This window comes from Thalassophryne amazonica, chromosome 9 (genome assembly GCF_902500255.1).
Source record: "Thalassophryne amazonica chromosome 9, fThaAma1.1, whole genome shotgun sequence".
Taxonomy (NCBI): domain Eukaryota; kingdom Metazoa; phylum Chordata; class Actinopteri; order Batrachoidiformes; family Batrachoididae; genus Thalassophryne; species Thalassophryne amazonica.
In genome coordinates, this window is record NC_047111.1 from 24,661,632 (window position 1) to 24,685,403 (window position 23,772).

The window sequence follows — 23,772 nt, forward strand, 5'->3', positions numbered from 1 at the left end:
GAGGTAGGAAGGAAAATGGGTGGATAGGAAGAAAAGAATGAAGGGAGGAGGTACATAGGTAGGTAGGAAAGGTGGAAAGTAAGTATATAGGAAGGAATGAAGGTAGGTAGGATGAAATGAAGGAAGGTTGTTGTATACATACATAGGAAGGAAGGTAAGTCAGTGAATAAGTAGGTAGGCAGATCAGAAGGAAAGAAGGAAAACAGGTAGGTAGGAAGCAAGGAAAGAAGAAAGGAATAAAGGCAGGAGGTATGTAAGTAGGTAGACAGGCAGATATGAGGAAGAAGGTAGGAAAGAAGGAAGATGGGTGGGTAGGAAGGAAGGAAGTATATAAGAAGGATGAATACGTGGGTAGGCAGATCAGAAGGAAGGAAGGAAAATAGGTAGATAGGTAGTAAGTAAGGACAGAAGAAAGGAATAAAGGCAGGAGGTATGTAAGTTGGTAGACAGGCAGATACGAGGAAGAAGGTAGGAAAGAAGGAAGATGGGTAGGTAGGTACGAAGGGAGGTAAGTATATAGGAAGGAAGGAAGGAAGGAAAGTAGATGAATACGTGGGTAGGCAGATCAGAAGGAAGGAAGGAAAGTAGGTATTTGGGTAGGTAGAAAGGCTAGATAACCGGTTTACTGTTGTTCTGCCTGCCCTCGACCTTTGACCCTGTTATCCTGACTGTGACTTTTTTAGTCCTGAAGGATTTTGTCTGCCACATATTTGAATTTCCCAGTTAGGACCCGAGATCGTTTGATGACTGACTGACACAGATAGGATCGTTTGTTCAAATCAAATCAAATCAACTTTATTTATACTTTAAATTTATTTATACTTACTTTAAAAAAAACCAGCTGCAGCTGAAACAAAGTGCTGTACACATTAAAGTTAACAAACCACAAAGTACAAATTAAAAAAAGCCCCCCCCCCCCCAAAAAAAATTAAAACTAAAACAAGTAAAAACAGTTAAAACAACCAAAGCAGATCGAGAATCTCATTCTGGGTTAAAAGCCAGTACATAAAAGTGGGTTTTAAGATTAGTTTTAAAAACAGAAACTGAAGAGGCCTGCCTGATGTGGAGCGAAAACTCGTTCCACATCTTTGGAGCCACAACAGCAAAAAGCTCGGTCCCCTCTGAGCATAACGGTTCTTATCTCACTAGATAGATAGATAGATGAATCATTTCCTTCAGTTAGTCAATAATAACTCAAAAACAATAAACACTATCAACTCGTAACTCATCAAATTAAAAGGTCATATCACCACGACAACCTCAATAAAACGAGCTAAATTTAAATGCACCAGATAAATTTAATCCATGAAATGTTTAAAACAAGAATAAAAACTGTCAAAATATTCAATTTGCTCATAAATATAAGTGAAATGTTTGAACTGAATGAGGTTTGTAGAATCATTTAGTGATTGAGTTACCAAGCCAGTGCTCTTAGAAACAAAATCATGTTTTAAACAATCGATTTATTTATTCAATAGCAAATGCTTTCTGTACTTGTGGTAGAGTATTATTTTTGTTTTATCTATTTATAGTAGTGTTCAGAATAATAGTAGTGCTATGTGACTAAAAAGATTAATCCAGGTTTTGAGTATATTTCTTATTGTTACATGGGAAACAAGGTACCAGTAGATTCAGTAGATTCTCACAAATCCAACAAGACGAAGCATTCATGATATGTACACTCTTAAGGCTATGAAATTGGGCTAACAGTAAAAAAAAAAGTAGAAAAGGGGGTGATCACAATAATAGTAGCATCTGCTGTTGACGCTACAAACTCAAAACTGTTATGTTCAAACTGCTTTTTAGCAATCCTGTGTTGGGAAGGTGTCGTGACATGGACCCACAACAGGGGGCGCTAAGGAACGGACAATGGATAAGCCAACAAGTAACAATTTAATGTTGTGGAAACACACAATGGAATACAGACAGAAATTTGGATTGCCAATTATACACCAGGTGACGTGTGGGCAGGCTCGAAGATAGAAGACCTCTGGCGAGAGAAGAGCTGATTCCCACACAGCTTCCACCACCAACGGGCCTGAAGAACACCGGAGCCGCCAAGTCCCGAGTCCCCAGGTGGCCTCTGCCTTCGGCTGTCGACCCTGGTACTGCTGGCAGAGAACAGAGAAACTCTAGGTGAGTGTGAATCCGCACACTCAGTAGTCCACTCACAGTCAATGTTCTGTAAGGAGGGAGCACCTCCACCTCCAATCACACACTCGTGCAGCTCCTGTGTAACCACTTATCTGCTATGGAGCGTGATGCGAAGTCGTCGCGGTCACGCCCTTACTCCAGCTCTGATAAGTACACCACAGGGCAAATGGCTGCAAAGAAGAGTTTAGTTAGCAGAGAAATTACTGCAGAGAAGGTTACCTCTTGGTTGCTGATTTCTCGGCGGGGAGGTGGAGTTGTAGTCCGGCTTTTATGGTGATGTGGAAAATGAGTGACAGCTGGTGCAGATGATGAATGACAGCTGTCACTCTCCGTTGCTCCGACGCCCTCTCGTGCTTGAAGCCCGCACTCCAAGCAGGGCGCCATCTGGTGGTGGTGGGCCAGCAGTACCTCCTCTTCAGCGGACCACACAACAGGACCCCCCCTCAACGGGCGCCTCCTGGCGCCCGACCAGGCTTGTCCGGGTGACGGTGGTAAAACTCAGCCAGGAGGGCCGGGTCCAGGATGAAGCTCCTCTTCACCCAGGAACGTTCTTCGGGTCCGTACCCCTCCCAGTCCACCAGGTATTGGAAACCCCGGCCCTTCCGACGGACGTCCAGGAGCCGACGCACAGTCCATGCCGGCTCCCCGTCGATGATCCGGGCAGGAGGCGGTGCAGGTCCAGGGGTGCAAAGTGGTGAGGTGCGATGGGGTTTTAAACGAACACATGGAAGACGGGGTGGATCCGCAGTGAAGCTGCAGCTGCCAGCTTCACTGCGGCCGGGCTGAGGACCTTGAGGATGGTGAACGGCCCGATGTAGCGGTCTTTGAGTTTTGGCGACTCGACCTGGAGCGGTATGTCCTTGGTAGATAGCCACACCTCCCGGGCTGGTACGCAGGGGCCGGGGGAACGCCGGTGATCTGCATGGGCCTTGGCCCTCGTCCGAGCCTTCAACAGGGCAGAACGGGCGGTCCGCCACACCCGGCGGCACCTCCTGGGGTGGGCCTGGACCGAGGGCACTCCGACCTCTCCCTACACAAGCGGGAACAATGGGGGCTGGTACCCCAAACACGCCTCAAACGGGGAGAGGCCGGTAGCAGACGAGACCTGGCTGTTATGGGCATACTCGATCCAGGCCAGATGGTTACTCCAGGCTGCTGGGTGCACGGAGGTTACGCAGCGAAGGGCCTGCTCCAGCTCCTGGTTAGCCCGTTCTGCCTGGCCGTTTGTCTGGGGGTGGTACCCGGACGAGAGACTCACAGTGGCCCCCAGCTCCTTACAGAAACTCCTTCAGACCTGCGAGGAGAACTGGGGACCACGATCCGATACGATGTCCGATGGTATCCCATGCAGGCGCACGACATGGTGGACCAGGAGGTCTGCTGTCTCCTGGGCCGTCGGGAGCTTCGGGAGGGCCACGAAGTGGGCCGCCTTGGAGAACCGGTCCACTATCGTGAGGATGACGGTGTTGCCCTGGGACGGCGGGAGGCCCGTGATGAAGTCCAGGCCGATGTGGGACCAGGGGCGATGAGGCACCGGCAGGGGCTGGAGGAGGCCCGTGGTCCTCCTATGGTCTGCCTTGCCCCTGGCACAGGTGGTACAGGCCTGGACGTAGTCCCGGACGTCGGCTTCCAGGGACGCCCACCAGAAGCGCTGCTGGACAACTGCCACGGTCCTATGCACTCCGGGATGACAGGAGAGCTTGGACCCATGACAGAAGTCCAAGACGGCAGCTCTGGCTTCTGGTGGGACATACAATCTGTTCTTAGGGCCGGTCCCCGGGTCCGGGTTTCTTGCCAGGGCCTCCCGGACGGTCTTCTCCACGTCCCACGTGAGGGTGGCCACGACAGTGGACTCGGGGATGATGGTCTCGGTTGGATCCGACAGCTCAGCCTTGGCTTCCTCTTCGTGCACCCGGGACAGTGCGTCCGATCGTTGGTTCTTAGTCCCGGGGTGGTATGTAATCTGGAAGTCAAAGCGCCCGAAGAACAGAGACCAGCGGGCTTGCCTGGGGTTCAGCCGCTTGGCGGTCCGGATGTACTCCAGGTTCCGATGGTCCGTGAAAACCGTGAAGGGCAACGCTGCTCCCTCCAACAGGTGTCTCCACTCTTCAAGAGCCTCCTTCACCGCGAGGAGTTCCCGATTGCCCACGTCATAGTTGCGCTTGGCTGGGGTCAACCTGCGGGAAAAATAGGCACAAGGATGGAGAACCTTATTGGACTTATGGGACAGCACGGCTCCTATCCCTGAGTCAGAGGTATCCACTTCGACAATAAACTGGCGATCAGGGTCAGGCTGCACCAGAACTGGTGCAGTCGAGAACCGATGTTTCAACTCCTTAAACGCGGCTTCGCACCGATCCGACCGGGTGAAGGGGACTTTAGTGGAGGTCAGGGCAGTCTGGGTGCTAACTACCTGACTGTACCCCTTAATGAACCTCCAGTAAAAATTTGCAAAGCCGAGGAACTGTTGCAGCTTCCTTCGGCTTGTTGGTTGGGGCCAATCTCTCACCGCCGCAACCTTGGCCGGATCAGGGGCGACGGAGTTGGAGGAGATGATGAACCCCAGGAAGGACAAAGAAGTGCGGTGGAACTCACACTTCTCGCCCTTCACAAACAGCCGGTTCTCCAACAACCGCTGTAGGACCTGACGTACATGCTGGACATGAGTCTCAGGGTCCGGAGAAAAGATGAGTATATCATCCAGATATACGAAGACAAACCGATGCAGGAAGTCCCGCAAGACGTCATTTACCAAGGCTTGGAACGTCGCGGGGGCATTCGTGAGACCGAACGGCATGACCAGGTACTCGAAGTGACCTAACGGGGTGTTAAATGCCGTCTTCCATTCGTCTCCCTTCCGGATCCGAACTAGGTGGTACGCATTCCTAAGATCGAGTTTAGTGAAGATTTTGGCTCCATGCAGGGGCGTGGACACCGAATCCAACAGAGGCAACGGGTATCGGTTGCGAACCGTGATCTCGTTCAGCCCTCTGTAGTCGATGCATGGACGGAGTCCGCCGTCTTTTTTGCCCACGAAAAAGAAAGCGCCCGGGATCAAATCGATGGCGCAATCGTACGGTCGGTGCGGGGGAAGAGTGAGTGCCAGATCTTTGCTGAAGACGTCAGCAAGATTGTGGTACTCCTTTGGCACCGCCGACAGATTGGGGGGGACTTTGACCTCCTCATTAGCCGTGATGCCGGGTGGAACCGAGGATCCTAAACACTCCCGGTGGCAGGTTTCGCTCCACTGCGTCACATCCCCCAGACGGCCAATCAATCCGGGGATTGTGCTTCACCATTCATGGGAACCCCAAAATCACTCGGGAGGTAGAAGGTGTTACGTGAAACACGATCTGCTCCCTGTGATTCCCAGACACAACCAAGGTCACGGGCTGTGTCTGATGTGTGATTAATGGAAGTAGGGTGCCATCTAGTGCCCGCACCTGCAATGGTGATGGCAGAGCCACCAGGGGGAGCCCTACTTCCCTTGCCCATCTGCTGTCCAGCAGATTCCCTTCCGACCCCGTGTCTACCAGTGCTGGGGCGTGATGGGTTAAATCCCCACTCAGGATCGCTACTGGGATTCGTGCAGATTTGCGGGGCCTCCCCGCGTGTGTGTTATGGCCCACCCTTAGCCCAGTTTCTAAGGGCGGGCATTGTAGTTTGACCGTTTGGGGCAGTCCTTCTGCATGTGCTCACATGAGCCACAGAAAAAACACTCCCCGCGGGCCAGCCTCCTTTGTCTGAGGTTTGCTTTCATTTTGGCCCTGCTCGTGTCCATAGCGTCGTCAGCAGGGGGAGCTGTTGCCACATGGAGCTCTCTGGCAGTGAAGCGTGGGGACGACGGCACCCTTTCGGAACCGGAAGGGAGAGGGACGGCTCGTGCCTGGCCACGCCCCCTGGCCTGCTCCCGACAGCGTTCATTCAAACGGTTGTCTAAGCGTATAACCAAATCGACAAGCCCATCAAAATCCCGCGGCCCACACAACACCCTGTGAATCACTAAACTAGTATTTAGTTGTATAACCACAGTTTTTCATGATTTCTTCACATCTGCGAGGAATTAATTTTGTTGGTTTGGAACCAAGATTTTGCTCGTTTACTAGTGTGCTTGGGGTCATTGTCTTGTTGAAACACCCATTTCAAGGGCATGTCCTCTTCAGCATAAGGCAACATGACCTCTTCAAGTATTTTGACATATCCAAACTGATCCATGATACCTGGTATGTGATATATAGGCCCAACACCATAAAAATTACAATAAGAAATATACTTAAAACCTGGATTAATCTTTTTAGTCACATAGCACTACTATTATTCTGAACAATACTGTATGTATTTTTGTGGGAAGACATCAGAGACAACACACACACACACACACACACACACACACACACACACACACACACACACACACACACACACACACACACACACACACACACACACACACACACACACACACAATTCTGTAGTTTCTAAAAAAACTCTCTCTCTCTCTCTCTCTCTCTCTCTCTCTCTCTCTCTCTCTCTCTCTCTCTCTCTCTCTCTCTCTCTCTCTCTCTCTCTCTCTCTATATATATATATATATATACACACACAGTGGAAAAAATAAGTATTTGACCCCCTGTCACTTTTGCAGGTTTTCCCACCTACAAAGAATGTTGAGGTCTGTAATTTTTATCATAGTTACACTTCAACTGTGAGAGACAGAATCTAAAAAAAATCCAGAAAAATCACATTGTATGATTTTTAAATAATTAATTTGCATTTTACTGCATGAAATAAGTAACCAACAAGAATTCTGGCTCACACATACAGACCTGTTAATTTTTCTTTAAGAAGCCCTCTTATTCTGCACTCTTCACCTGTATTAATTGCACCTGTTTGAACTTGTTACCTGTATAAAAGACACCTGTTCACACACTCAATCAATCACACTCCAACCTGTCCACCATAGCCAAGACCAAAGAGCTGTCTAAGGACACCAGGGACAAAACTGTAGACCTGCACAAGGCTGGGATGGACTACAGGACAACAGGGAAGCAGCTTGGTAGAAGACAACAACTGTTGTGATTATTTATTAGAAAGTGGAAGAAACACAAGATAACTGTCAATCTCCCTCGGTCTGGGATTCCATGCAAGATCTCACTTTGTGGGGTAAGGATGATTCTGAGAAAGCTCAGAACTACACAAGGACCTGGTCAATGACCTGAAGAGAGCTGGAACCACAGTCACAAAGATTACATTAGTCACACATGATGCTGCCATGGTTTAAAATCCTGCAGGGCAGCAAGGTCCCCCTACTCAAGCCAGCACATGTCCAGGCCTGTTTGAATTTCACCAGTGACCCTCTGGATGATCCAGAGGAGGCATGGGAGAAGGTCATGTGGTCAGATGAGACCAGAATATAGCTTTTTGGAATCAGCTCCACTTACCATGTTTAGAGGATGAGGACAACCCCAAGAAAACCATCCCAACTGTGAAGCATGGGGGTGGAAACATCATACTCTGGGGGTGCCCTTCTGCTAAGGCAGGGGTGGCCAAGTTCGGTCCTCGAGAGCCACCTTCCTGACACTCTTAGTTATCTCCCTGCTCCAACACACCTGAATCCAATGAAAGGTTCATTAAAAGTCTGCTGACGAGTCTTTCATTGGATTCAGGTGTGTTGGAGCAGGGAGATAACTAAGAGTGTCAGGAAGGTGACTCTCAAGGACCGAACTTGGCCACCCCTGTACTAAGGGGACAAGACGACTGCACCGTATTGAAGGGAGGATGGATGGGGTCATGTATTGCAAGATTTTGGCAAATAACCTCCTTCCCTCAGTAAGAGCATTGAAGATGGGTCAAGGCTGGGTCTTCCAGCATGACCATGACCCCAAACACACAGCCACGGCAACTAAGGAGGGGCTCCGTAACAAGCATTTCAAGGTCCTGAGTGGCCTGGTCAGTCTCCAGACCTGAACTCAATAGAAAATCTTTGCTTGAACCTTCGTGCGCATGCGTGAATTTTTTCACGCCTGTCGGTTGCGTCATTCGCCTGTGGGCAGGCTTTGAGTGAGCAGTGGTCCACCCCTCTCGTCGGATTTTTATTGCGAATAAATGTCTGAACGATTTGGAGCTTTGCTGCATCAATTTTTTCCAGAAACTGTGAGAGTCCTCCAGGTGGACACCATTCGGAAAATTCAGATGGCTTTTAGGGATGATTTTATGAGGATTACACAGATTAAGGAGTGCTCCAGCCGGTTTAAAGACCGCCCACAGCTGCTGAGAGCGCGCCGCGCTCCGAGTGCCCATCAACAGGCTCAATCAATCAGATCATTTCCAATGTGAAGGCTTTGTTGATCCAGGACGTCATCTGACTTACACAAAAATGGCAGGAGACGTGGACATCAGTATTTTTTCGGCACATTCCACTGTTACAGGAGTTTTTTTCATGGAAAGAGAAGCGGAGGGATGCGCCACGGAGCCGTTCATGGCGCGGCACAAAACCACCTCCGTGTTGGTCTCACAGGACGGCTTTGAGATGGCTTTCAGATGGCTTTTGGTGGCTTTTCAGTCGTGTGACTATCTGAGAAATTGTGGATGAGCCTGGACATGCCAGAACATGTCCTGTGAGGCTTCATCACGGCATTGCTTTGCGCCATGCGGCACCGCCACGACACGCGGAATTCCTCCGCTCCTCTTTCCATGACAAAAACTCCTATAACAGTGGAATGTGCCGTTCATTTCTAAATTGGACGCTGTGTTTTATCCGGGACGTCGTCTGACTAGCACAGGAATTGCGGAAGACGTGGACATCAGCACTTTTTCGGCACATTGAGACAGACGTGCGGAGGAATTCCGCGTGTCGCGGCGGTGCCGCATGGCGCAAGGCAACGCCGTGATGAAGCCTCACAGGACATGTTCTGGCATGTCCAGGCTCATCCACAATTTCTCAGATAGTCACACGACTTAAAAGCCATCGAAAGCCGGCGACTCCACCTGGAAGAACTTTGCTTTAGCTCTGAAACATGTGTTTGAAACAGTTGCTGAGCACTGGGATTGTATGTCATCTATGATATTAACCGTTTCTATGACACATTTGATGTTTTCTCACAAAAGGGCAAAGACATTATTTTACTGACAGCACATCCAAACTCGTCTCTGACTTCATTATCTAAGTTTGGAAATGTTGCGCCAAAGAATAAAGGATAAATAAAGCACAATAAACATTAAAGGCTTTCAAATAAACTCCTTACTTGCTTTTGTCTTGAACATATTTTTGTGTCAATGCCATTGTGTCATAATTCGCCTCAGATACTCATCATTTATGCCTGTCTCTGTTTTGTAGTGCCGACACTTTCCCTTTACACATATAGGATACAGGCTTCACTATAAAAGAAATATTTAAGATGCTTCATGTCACAAACACAAACATCATCTTTGTATCGACTAAAGAGGCGTAAAGTGACAGTCAGATCACCTGTGATGTTTCGTTACAGGCATCTGAAAACTGAATGTCTTTGTTGCCGCATCCTGATGGGAATGATGTCTCTGCGCCACACCAGCTTCCACCCTCATGTGGTTTTAAACTGGGTGAATGTTTTTACAGTGAGTCTGAAGACTGTCACTGAATTGGAGTGCTGGGAGTTGAACATAAAACCTGCAGGGAGATGGAAAGCTGAGAAACATGCACTTAGAAAGAAACTGGACCTTGGTGGAACCCAACCCATAACCTTCTGGGTGTGAAGCAAGAGCATTAACCACTGTGTAACCGTAGCGACAATAAAATGGATACAAAGTGAAGATGTCTAAAAGGAAATGTAAAAGTAACACAATATAAATGGAGAAAAAACCCACCATTTTTTAAAAAATGTTAACGGAGAAAAAAGATGAAAGCAAGAAAATCCATTTTCCTACGAACTTACCACTCCGACAAGGTCACTACCAAATAAAAAAAGATTTATGTGTCACGTTGTTGATCATTTTGCATTAAATCTGGTATCAAATTCGTTTCAAAGTACAACTTTCTACAAGTTCTAATGGACCATTTTGCCACAAAATGAAGCTGTACCACAGAAATAACAAAAACTATTAAAAAATCACCCACAACTCTTGGCACCATCATGCTATTTTTATTTATTCATTTATTTTTAAAGCTACAATATGTAGGCTTTATCATCATCTAGTGGTGAGGTTGCATACTGCATTATGCAGTCACCCACCGGCCACAAATTGGTTGCCCTTCATGTTTTCATTTCTTTGGTGAAAAGGATTCATTCACTTTTTCCTCCTCTTGTGAGAAAGAATTTGTAGGATCGTCTATTTCACAAAAACAAGGGTTAGCCTGCGCTAGCAACCAGCGGACAGTATAAAGACGAGCAACCATGGACTCCTTCTTTCTTCAGCCTTCCAGCTGCACTGCAAAATGTGAAAGAAAGAGTAAATCTGTCCCTTTTGGGCTACTACACCAACATGGTGGTGCAACATGGCAGCCTCCATGAGGGGGCCCGCTCCCGTATGGGGGCCGCTTAAATGAAAAATCAATGAAAGTTTATGAAAATACATTGGTTTGTTGTTTGAGGTAATTATGCATTAATGAACAGATGGTTCTAAATGCCGTGTTCCATTTCTGCTAATAGACGCCCCTCAATCCTACATACTGTAGCTTTAAATTACAAGTTGCTGGACACTGTTACATTTGTGGGTATTTCATTAAAAGTACAGAGGAAGGAAATCTAATTTTTGAATCATTACTTTAAGAATCATTTTAAAAGCATCTTACTCGCCCCCAAGTCTAGCCTGGAACATCTAGCAGGACCTAAGAGATGGTGGTGAGCCCTGTAGAGGCCCTGAGGCCCACTGGTGCCGGTGCTTCTCCCAGATTCCACACTATGACAGTTGCAAGACCTTTTAAAAGCAGTTTTGAAAAACCTTCTGGTTCACACTTTTGTTTTTCTTTCATTTATGATTTAAAACAGACATACAGTCACTGACAGTTATTCACAAAGTGACATTTTTCCAGACATCAGGCTTTCACAAAGTGGGCTTTCTCACCATTTGTAAAACACACATTTTGTCAGAATGTGTCTTTGGTACAGTTCACATCTCTGGCTGGAAAGGGTCAAGGTGAAGTGTCACGTCAAGCCTCCTCGGCCAGCTGGTCCAGCTGGTACAAATTTGCTCCCTGATAATGTGACAGTGAGGCGTTTCACAGCAAACTTACCAAGCACGCCGAGGCGATAATTCATGGTGACCACGATGACATTTCCGTAGGCAGCGAGGACGCTGCCGTCAAACATGTTTCCTGATCCCTCCATGTAAGAGCCTCCGTGGATAAACAGCATCACCGGCTTCTTACGACGATCCCGAATATCTGCAGGACACATAAATGCGTTGGTAACTATTCATTCATTAACTTGTGCATTCACGTGACCGACAGGACACTTCTGCATGATTTTTTTTAATGTCAAGTGACTCTCCAGATGTCTGACTCCTCAACTGGTGGGAGGAGTCACCGGGTGCAATGGCGCCACCAGTGCCCTGAAGAGGGTGGTATGGTAAAGTGTGCCATGAAGGTCCGCCACAGTGATCTCCTCAACAGGTGATTTCACAGATGATCTGGACCAGGGGTGGGCAACTTGTTCCAGAAAGGGTCAAGAGGGTGCAGGTTTTCTTTGCAGCTAAAACCTGCACCCTCTTGGCCCTTTCTAGAACAAGTTGCCCACCCCTGATCTGGACTTTAAGTTGAGAGTAAAACAATCTGCTAAGGCGATTAGTTGTCAGGAAAACCTGCACTGCCTTGACCTTGTCGCCCACCCTAGTCTAGACCTTGTGCTGCATTCCATTGTATTTGGAACTTGGAACAGCTTATTCCAATTAAGGATTATGGGGGAGGTGGAGCCTATTACAGCTGTCACTGGGTGAGAGGCGGGGTTTACCCAGGACAGGCTGGCAGTCTAATTTTCTCAGTATGAGTAACAAATTTGTCTTTTTTTCTGTAGCGCTCCCCAGTTATGAAGAAAGGGACACACACATTCAGAGTCCATCCCGTAAGTCCTTTCTGTTTTGAAGCTGTGAATATTAATACTGTTTTGATGCAGAAAATAAAGCCAGCAAACCGATAAACAAGCGTCTGGAAAACAGTGAATGAATAGAAAACAAGTGACACTCGTCATGGAAACACATCACTGAAAAGAAGAAGAAAAAATAAATCAAAATCAGGACAGTTTGTCCTGTTCTCAGGTTCACCCATACAGCATAAAGGGCTGTATTTATTTATATAGTTAAGCCTGAAAATAGGACATTTCAGAGAAAGTGTGAGAAAGACACAGAAAAAAAAAGAAAATAAATGTGCAGGTCCAAAAACGCTGGATAAACCACGTTTTTTTTTTTTTCTCCAAGGTAAAGACTCATCTTTTCAAGCTCTGAAAAGAAGTCCAAGAGGAACTGTTGGGGGTGTTTGGGGGGGTAGATGTCACCACTTTATCATAATGAACACACTAACAGCCACACCTGGCGCACAGTTTGCATCTCGTTTTCTGATGCTTCCTCTTGAGATGTGCAGGGATTTGGTATCTCCCTAAAGTCTTATTTTCCTCTCCATGTGAGGAGCAGTCGATTTCTCTGTGTTATTGGTGTCTATGTTCTCATTAGTGCGTTGCCATGGTTCAGCAGAAGCCCCCCCGACATGGCGTCTGTGGTACGGTCTGAGTGTCTGATATGGCTGAAAGAGCTGCCAATGCAGCCCAGTTAGACCGAGAGTCGGCACTGTGCACGGCCTGTGCATAATCTGTATGAAAGCCAGACCAAGTGGAAACATAAATAACAGCCACAACATCTGTTTACCCCGACGAGCATCGGCTCTCATAGATGGCACAGCGATAGGAGGAGAGAGAACAAGAGATAAAGGAGGCAGGACCGAGAGGGGAAGGAGATGAAAAGCAAAGAGGCTCATGTCAGAAAAAAGAAAAAAGGACAGTGAGGCTAAAATAAATAAATATAAAATTTATAAAACATGTTGTATATAACAAAATGTGTTCATGAATGTTCAAGTTCACACTGAATTCACACACACACACACACACACACACACACACACACACACACACACGCACATGCACGCACTTGCATAGGCAGCTGCGATGCTGAGTCGCTATGGTAACTGCTTCTCGCTAATAGAACTGCACCATCCATTCCATTGCACAGATTCACCGAAAGCCTGTTGCCGTGGTAACAAATTCTACTCACGTATTTGCACACCCGCCTGCATCACGACCTGAATCTCAGGTTACACGTGCACTTGGGTGCGTCACTCGCAATCACACTCGCATACACATATGCGGACGTGACACACTGCACATTTGATACGGACAAACGCGGCAATTTTTTTTTTCTTCTTCTGCGGTGCATTGAGAACTTCTGCCGATTTCTCCAAAGGTCAATTGAAAGCGTTCAGTTACGCCAACATGAAGACGACGAAGATGGAGAAGTGATGTCAGCGATCCATCATCATCCACACTCACAATCACGTGACATAAGAGTGGCACATGTCAGAGTCGTGTCTTGCTAACGCCAACCAAATGAACCATGGAATTTTCTTGATGAGGCAACATCCTTTGACTAGGTCTACGCAAAAAACACGTGGAATGATTCTGAAAAAATGCATAATTTCCTTAAAAAGAAGACCTAAAAATTCTGTTACAGTTTGCCAGAAGGCACATGGGAGACACCAGCCTAAGCCTCCAAGCACATCTAAGGTTCTTCAAGCACATCTACAGAAACCTATAACTCCTTCACAGGTGTCTTGATGGCTTCCCTCACCTGTATTCTTCTTGTAGCAGTGAATCAGTTTTTTTTAAAACTGCGTAGTCCATACAGATTTACCAAACAATAAAATACTGTTTGTATTTATAAATGATTGATGGAAAGGAGGTTCAAGATGTATTTGGTGACTTGCAAATGTTCTTGTCTCCCTCCACTGTCTGTATTGCCGGTGAGGGGCTTGGTCTGAAAGAATGCAACCCTCGTCAGCAGATGACTTGCAATCACTGCGTGGACAGCAGTGCCATCCAGCATTTAAGACGGGAAGGTAAGTGGCTAACTGTATCGTTGGCTGTTTTACTGTACATTTACACACATTTCCCTCTGCAGAGATCTTGTCCATGCTACCAGATACTTTTAATGACTTTTTTGCTTCTTTAATGTTAACAAGATGTAGTTTACTGTGAATGTTTCTGATTGCCCCTCCAATTACGTGAATTAGCCAGTTAGTCCAAGGCAGTGATTGCATTGTATATCAATAATGCACTGACTAAGTTCATTTTTGTCTCGAGTGAAAAGACGGCCCCCAAAACATCTAAAACGAGAGCCAAGATCGAAAAATGATGGCACTGTCCTTTAAACAACATGGACCATACGATCTTGATGGTATATTCACGTGTTGGCTGGAAGTGGCAGATGGTAAACCAGATGTTCTGTTGGTTTCCATTAAAGGATGACAGAAAATTCCACAACCACTCAATGTGAGTGTGTCACCCGCTTCCAGCCAAAAGTTTAAAATGTTCTACTCTTTCTGTCTGCTGCAGTGACAAACCAGGTGTTTTTATCTTGTTTTGTCTTTAATGATTTGGGGAGATGGGCAGCGACAGATGCACTGTTTAAGTGCAGAGACATCCTCTTTTATATCTGGTAAACATGAGTAATTTGTGTAACATTAAAGCACTGCAGCATCAGTAAAATGAAAAAAAAGAAAAAAAACTAAAGAAAAAAATTATTTAAAAAACCTTTTATGCAGCTATCAGAGCCAATGCTTGCTATTTTAGATGCTTTGCATAATTTCAAAACATCTCAAAACCCTGTTGTGTTTTGCAAATAGAATACTGTCCAAGAAAATGCATGACAGGTTTTCTACACTCAACATGTGAACGCATCATCAGTGTCAGACCAATTATCAGACCAGTTTCTACTCTCATTTCTTCTTCTTCTTATAACTTAGATATTTTTTCATGTTTGATTTTTTAAATTACAATTACAATTTATTTATTTTTGTTAACTCAGCCCAGCTCGTTTCCTACACTTTATTCACTTCCCTCCTAATGTGACACTATCCTCCTGAATATCGATGCCACTCCCACTTTCACACCCATTCTTAGCGTAATGTCTTACCTCCCACTAGAAACTGCCTAGTTTTACTTTTCATCTCTGCAGTCTCCACTCATTCATTGCTTTATGGAAATCTGGATTGATTTGAACGGAAAAGTTTTCGCCTGACACAGCACATGATCCCCCCCCCACAACAGAACCCACAAGAAAGCAGTTTTTTTAGACCTGCTCACTAATAACTTTAAATAAGAAGAAGTTTATATATATATATATATATATATATATATATATATATATATATATATATATATATATATATATATATATATATATATATATATATATATATAAATTTTCATCTTAGGTGCATGTCCACTGTGAGAGACATAATCAAAAAAATAAAAAAATAAAAAAATCCGGAAATCACAATGTATGATTTTTTAATAATTTATTTGTATGTTACTGCTGCAAATAAGTATTTGAACACCTACCAACCAGCAAGAATTCTGTCTCACACAGACCTGTTAATTTTTCTTTAAGAAGCCCTCTTATTCTGCACTCTTTACCTGTATTAATTGCACCTGTTTGAACTTGTTACCTGTATAAAAGACACCTGTTCACACACTCAATCAATCATACTCCAACCTGTCCACCATAGCCAAGACCAAAGAGCTGTCTAAGGACACCAGGGACAAAACTGTAGACCTGCACAAGGCTGGGATGGACTACAGGACAACAGGCAAGCAGCTTGGTGAGAAGACAACAACTGTTATGATTATTTTTTAGAAAGTGGAAGAAACACAAGATGACTGTCAATCTCCCTCGGTCTGGGATTCCAAGCAAGATCTCACTTTGTGGGGTAAGGATGATTCTGAGAAAGCTCAGAACTGCACATGAGGAGGACCTGGTCAATGACCTGAAGAGAGCTGGAACCACAGTCACAAAGATTACATTAGTAACACATGATGCTGTCATGGTTTAAAATCCTGCAGGGCAGCAAGGTCCCCCTGCTCAATTTCAATTCAATTTCAATTTATTTCCTTTATATAGTGCCAAATCACAACAGAGTTTCCTCAAGGCGCCTCACACAGGTAAGGTCTAACCTTACCAACCCCCAGAGCAACAGTGGTAAGGCAACTGATCTGGCATCAATACCGTCACTGATTTAGTTCATCTGTTTTCCCACTACTCTACTCTTACTTCCTGCTTGTCTTGTCCGCCGTCCCTCAATTTCAATTGCAATTTTTCAGTTTATTTCCTTTATATAGCGCCAAATCACAACAGAGTTGAATCAAGGTGCTTCACACAAGTAAGGTCTAACCTTACCAACCCCCAGAGCAACAGTGGTAAGAAAAAACTCCCTCTGAGGAAGAAACCTCAAGCAGACCAGACTCAAAAGGATGACCCTCTGCTTGGGCCATGCTACAAACATAAATTCCAGAAATAATTCACAGAACAGTTCACGGACAAATATACAAGAATTGCTGTTGGTGCACAGGACAGGAGGATCGCCAACACAAACACAATTCCCATCTCTGGGTGGAGCTGCACCTTAAACAGAGAAAAAACAGAATCAGGCATCAGAAAGACAAAAAATACTGTATAATTTGTCAGCATTAATCAACAAGAATAACAGAAGAAATACTAAGGTGATCGCCGGCCGCTAGCCCTAAGCTTCACTAAAAGACAAAGAATTTAGGTGAAGTTGAGGCCGCGGCCCACTTCAATTACTAATAACATGAATTAAAAGAGTAAAAAGCGTAAAACAAAACTGCACCAGTATGCTAGCCATATGAAAGGGAAAATAAGTGCGTGTTAAGTCTGGACTTGAAAGTCTCCACAGAATCTGATTGTTTTATTGACGCAGGGAGATCATTCCACAGAACAGGGGCACGATAAGAGAAAGCTCTGTGACCCACAGACTTCTTATTCACCCAAGGACACAAAGTAGTCCTGCACCCTGAGAACGTAAAGCCCGGGCCGGTACGTAAGGTTTAATTAGGTCAGCTAGGTAGGGAGGTGCCAGTCCATGAATAATTTTATAGGTTAGTAGCAGAACCTTAAAATCTGGTCTCACTGGGACAGGAAGCCAGTGAAGAAACGCCAAAATGGGTGTAATGTGGTCACACTTTCTGCTTCGTGTCAAAAGTCTGGCTGCAGCATTCTGAACCAATTGGAGACCCCTAATGCTAGACTGCGGTAAACCAGAAAATAGAACATTGCAGTAGTCCAATCTAGAAGAGATGAGCGCATGGATCAGGGTCTCAGCATCAGCCATAGACAGGATGGGACGAATCTTCGCTATATTTCAAAGGTGGAAGAAAGCAGTCCTAGTAATATTTCTAATATGGAGACCAAAGGACAACGAAGGATCAAAAATTACCCCAAGGTTCCTCACTTTGTCAGTGTGATGTATGACACACGAGCCTAGGGTGAGTGTTAACTGGATAAATTGATGCCGATGTCTCACTGGACAAAGAACCATCATTTCAGTCTTTTCAGAGTTTAAAAGTAGGACGTTTCTAGACATCCAGCTTCTCACTGATGCAAGGCAATCTTCGAAGGATTTTATGTGAATGAGATTACCAGCAGTTATCAGCATATATAACTGAGTATCATCTGCATAGCAGTGAAAGGTAATCCCAAAATGCTGCAATATGTGCCCAAGGGGTGCTATATAAAGGGAGAAAAGCAGGAGGCCTAAGACAGACCCCTGAGGAACCCCAAATTTCATGTCACTAAGGTTAGAGGTAGTGTTACTGTACAAAACACAGTGAGAACAACTGGTCAAGTATGACGTCAGCCATGCAAGGGCACGCCCAGTAATCCCAAAATGATTTTCCAGCCTATCAAGTAGAATATGATGATCCACTTTATCAAATGCAGCACTGAGATCTAACAGCAACAGAACCGTAGTGGTGTCTGAATCCATTGTAAGCAGAAGATCATTCACCACTTTAGTGAGAGCCGTTTCTGTGGAATGATATTTTCTAAAAGCAGACTGCACCGATTATTCTCAGTAAAATAGTCTACAAGCTGCCGTGACACCACTTTTTCCAGAATTTTAGAGCAAAATGATAGATTTGATATCGGCCGATAGTTTTTCAATACACTAGGGTCAAGATTAGGTTTCTTAAGTAATGGTTTAATCACTGCATATTTGAAACATTTAGGAACAGATCCAGAAGTTAAAGAAAGATTAATAATTTCCAGCACAATTGGCCCAAGAGTAGGCCACAGGTCCTTAAACAGTTTTGTTGGTATAGGATCAAATAAACAGGTTATACTTTTTGTTGACGTTACGAGTTTCGTCAGCATGTCTAGAGAGATACCATCAAATTCTGTAAATCTAGGTAATACCTCAGTAGTGGCGCCCACCTCAATAGCAGGGTGTAGTGGCTGGGTTAAGGCATGCTGGGATATGTTCAACCTAATGCCATCTATTTTCTTCTCAAAGTAATCCAGGAAATCTTGTGCTGTAAAAGGAGAGCGAACTACAGGTGGTTGTCCATGAATAAGTGTTGCCACCGTGTTGAACAAGAACTTTGAGTTATGCTTGTTTTTGTTGATCAAATCAGAGTAATAGGTCCACTTTGTAGCCAATAATGCATGCTTATAGTCTAAGATAGCATCACACCATGCAAGGTGGAATACGTGGGCTGTCAATAAAGTAACGGTCCTTTTTATTTTTTTCAAAAACTATATGGATTTCATTCATATGTTTTTACGTCAGACATGCTTGAACCCTCGTGCGCATGCGTGAGTTTTTCCACGCCTGTCGGTGACGTCATTCGCCTGTGAGCACTCCTTGTGGGAGGAGTCGTCCAGCCCCTTGTCGGAATTCCTTTGTCTGAGAAGTTGCTGAGAGACTGGCGCGTTGTTTGATCAAAATTTTTTCTAAACCTGTGAGACACATCGAAGTGGACACGGTTCGAAAAATTAAGCTGGTTTTCAGTGAAAATTTTAACGGCTGATGAGAGATTTTGAGGTGATTCTGTCGCTTTAAGGACTTCCCACGGTGCGAGATGTCGCGGAGCGCTCTCAGGCGCCGTCATCAGCCTGTTCAAGCTGAAAACCTCCACATTTCAGGCTCTATTGATCCAGGACGTCGTGAGAGAACAGAGAAGTTTCAGAAGAAGTCGGTTTCAGCATTTTATCCGGATATTCCACTGTTAAAGGAGATTTTTTTAATGAAAGACATGCGGACGGGTCCGCGCGTCGGGACGCAGCCGACGCGGTGAGGCGGCACAGGAAAAACACCTCCGTGTTGATAACCATTTGTAAAATCCAGGCAGCTTTTGATGGCTTTCAGTGGAGTGAGTATATGAGAAATTGTTTAACAGGCAGGACATGTTCCAACTTGTCCTTAAGGCTTCCAACGGAGGTGTTTTTCCTGTGGCGGAGCGTCGCGGCGGCTGCGTCCCGACGCGCGGACCCGTCCGCACGGACCCGTCTGCACGGACCCGTCCGCACGTCTTTCATTAAAAAAAATCTCCTTTAACAGTGGAATATCCGGATAAAATGCTGAAACCGACTTCTTCTGAAACTTCTCTGTTCTCTCACGACGTCCTGGATCAATAGAGCCTGAAATGTGGAGGTTTTCAGCTTGAAACAGGCTGACGACGGCGGCTGAGAGCGCTGAGCGACGTCTCGCACCATGGGAAGTCCTTAAAGCGACAGAATCACCTCAAAATCTCTCATCAGCTGTTAAAATTTTCACTGAAAACCAACTTAATTTTTCGAACCGTGTCCACTTCAATGTGTCTCACAGGTTTAGAAAAAAGTTTGATCAAACAACGCGCCAGTCTCTCAGCAACTTCTCAGACAAAGGAATTCCGACGAGGGGCTGGATGACTCCTCCCACAAGGAGTGCTCACAGGCGAATGACGTCACCGACAGGCGTGGAAAAACTCACGCATGCACACGAGGGTTCAAGCATGTCTGACGTAAAAACATATGAATGAAATCCATATAGTTTTTGAAAAAAATAAAAAGGACCATTACTTTATTGACAGCCCACGTACTTCTAATTTTGAACTACGCCATTTCAGTTCTAGACCTCTTGCTTTATGCTTGAGGTCACGCAGGTAATCATTGAACCAAGGTGACTGCGATTTGGGGGAGCGCGGTTTCAACACAGGTGGTGCAATCATGTCGAGTGTCATTTTGAGCACTGAGTTTAAACTATCCACAAGTCTGTCTACTGACTGGGTATTTGTCAAATGTGAGGCTAAGACATCAGGCAATCTAGGTTCTAGTTCAGTCTTAGTTGAGGAGTTGATGCATCGCCGTAATGATAAATAAGGCTGTTGTTCCACTAAACACGGCAGTGAAACTGTAAACTTAATAAGTGAGTGATCAGAGACCACTGATATAAGAGGCATGATGTCACTATTCGTGACAGCAATACCACGTGCGAGAACCAGATCCAGGGTATTTCCATTAATGTGCGTCAAATCCCGAATGCATTGCCGAAATCCTAATGCATCCACAATTTCCATAAATGATTTGCAGAGGGGATCAGAAGGCTTATTTATATGAATGTTAAAGTCACCAATGATCAGAATGGTATCTGCTCTCGTTGACAAGTTAGAAATGAACACACCAAATTCATCTAAGAATTGAGAATATGGGCCAGGAGGCCTATATACAGTGACAAAGTAATACGGCTGATTTTTATTCTTCTGACCTTGGCAATGCGTAATATCCTGAGCGGAGCGGAGAATCAGATGCTCAAACGAGTTATATTTGTGACCCCCAACAGCTAATAAGCTAAACCTAGATTTATAAATAAGAGCAACACCCCCGCCTTGCTTCGCATCACAAGGGACGTGACTAAATGTATATGCTGGTGGGCAGGCCTCATTTAAGGGGAGGACAGCTGTAGGTTTAAGCCAGGTTTCACATAACCCAATCATATCTAAGTGATGATCAATAATTAAATCATTAATCAACAATGATTTTGAGGACAGTGATCTTATGTTAATGAGACCCAGTCTAAGGACCTCAGTGGGGTTGACAGTTGAGCTGTTTGGGTTTAGGGGTGGTTCCAGAGTAGCATATATAAGATGCCTAGAAGTAGGTTTAGGTTTGAGACATTCCACACACGTTGTAGGTAGCAGACATGAAATCTTTGATATTGCTGGAACAACCATTGGGCCATCCTCAATTTCAACATGATCCAATATAGTAATGGGTATTAAGTTTGCAAAGCATATCCCTCTATGAAATTTATGGACACGTCTACGGGAGCAGGCCACAGTCTCAACTTGTTGAAATTCCCTGCCTGGCAGATAAACTGCACTATCACCATAGTGGATTTTCTGCACTAATTTCCCCGCTAAGCTAATGGATTCCACACCCACATTTGTCATAAGCCTTGCAGGGTCTCTAATCACCTGCTCCGTGGCCTGCTGTAGATTCCTAATGTTACCCTCCCTGTAGAGCTCTATCTGGACATGTGCTCAAGCCAGAACATGTCCAGGCCCGTTTGAAGTTCACCAGTGTCCATCTGGATGATCCAGAGGAGGCATGGGAGAAGGTCATGAGGTCAGATGAGACCAAAATAGAGCTTTTTGGAATCAGCTCCACTTACCATGTTTAGTGGATGAGAACAACCCCAAGAAAACCATCCCAGCCGTGAAGCATGGAGGTGGAAACATCATACTCTGGGGGTGCTCTTCTGCAAAGGGGACAGGACGACTGCACCGTATTGAAGGGAGGATGGATGGGGTCATGTATTGTGAGATTTTGGCAAACAACCTCCTTTCCTCAGTAAGAGCACTGAAAACGGGTCATGGCTGGGTCTTCCAGCATGACAATGACCCCAAACACACAGCCAGGGCAACTAAGGAGGGGCTCTGTAAGAAACATTTCAAGGTCCTGGAATGGCCTGGCCAGTCTCCAGACCTGAACTCAATAGAAAATCTTTGGAGGGAGCTGAAACTCCAAACCTGAAAGATATGGAGAAGATCTGTATGGAGGAGTGGACCAAAATCCATGCTGCAATGTGTGAAAACTTGGTCAAGAACTACAGGAAACGTTTGACCTCTGTAATTGCAAACAAAGGCTACTGTACAAAATATTAACATTGATTTTCACAGGTGTTCAAATAGTTATTTGCAGCAGTAACATGCAAATAAATTATTTAAAAAAATCATACATTGTGATTTCCGGAATTTTTTTTTTAGATTATGTCTCTCACAGTGGACATGCACCTAAGATTAAAATTTCAGACCCCTCCATTTTTTCTAAGTGGGAGATCTTGCAAAATTGCAGGGTGTTCAAATACTTATTTTCCTCACTGTATATATGTTCTCCACTCAGATTGCAATAGCCAATCACAGATTATCCTTTCTGTCCATCATTTACCTATATTTTGGCATGCTTGGCGCCAGAAAGTTATGCTGGATCCAAAGGGATACAAAAAGGCTAGGACCAAAAGTTATATTGGATCGGTTCCCACTGACCAATAGCGTTAGAGCTTACTGCCAACAGCTAGTCAATCAGAGCGCGGCATACAATTATTCATGAGTTGACATCACTAATGACGTAGCGGAGGTCAGGAACTTGCTGACAGACGCTGGTTGAAAAAATGGCAACAAACATGTCAACAACAGCAGAAAATCGTCTGCCAGCAAGGTTTGCTAAGTTCACAGAGGAGGAACTGGTGGAAATATTGAACTCCAAGGATGCCAAAAACTCTAAGAAGGTAGACAAGCACGCTACTAACATTTTAGAAGCATTCATATGCTGTTCACAACAAAATAAATTGATCTAATTTACTTGACTCTTTGTTGCTTGCTTAATTTGGGAGGGGGTGGAGAACATAACAATTGATGGATGGCAAGTCATCCAACATAGAGAAATATTGGATTCAGAAAAGTTATGTTGGATGAGGCGTAGCCGAGTCCAGTATACGTTTTCTTCATCCAATATTTCTCTCTCTATGTTGGACTCCTTACCATTCATTATTTATATAATTAAATATATATATATATATATATATATATATATATATATATATATATATATATATATATATATATATATATATATATATATATACGAGGTCTGTTAGAAAAGTATTGGACCTTTTTACACTCAACAAAAATATAAACGCAACACTTTTGGTTTTGCTCCCATTTTGTATGAGATGAACTCAAAGATCTAAAACTTTTTCCACATACACAATATCACCATTTCCCTCAAATATTGTTCACAAACCAGTCTAAATCTGTGATAGTGAGCACTTCTCCTTTGCTGAGATAAACCATCCCACCTCACAGGTGTGCCATACCAAGATGCTGACACCATGATTAGTGCACAGGTGTGCCTTAGACTGCCCACAATAAAAGGCCACTCTGAAAGGTGCAGTTTTGTTTTATTGGGGGGGGGGGGGGGGTACCAGTCAGTATCTGGTGTGACCACCATTTGCCTCATGCAGCGCAACACATCTCCTTCGCATAGAGTTGATCAGGTTGTCAATTGTGGCCTGTGGAATGTTGGTCCACTCCTCTTCAATGGCTGTGC

General features: G+C 44.9%; 1 protein-coding gene across 1 annotated transcript in view; it reads right to left on the minus strand.

The window, feature by feature from the left end:
• Positions 1–23,772, minus strand: part of nlgn2b (neuroligin 2b) — a 233,898-nt gene that overhangs the window by 81,216 nt on the left and 128,910 nt on the right. Inside the window, exon 5 of the mRNA XM_034177805.1 lies at positions 11,363–11,512. Within this exon, the coding sequence (XP_034033696.1) occupies positions 11,363–11,512 (150 nt within the window). The remainder of the gene's footprint in view (positions 1–11,362; positions 11,513–23,772) is intronic.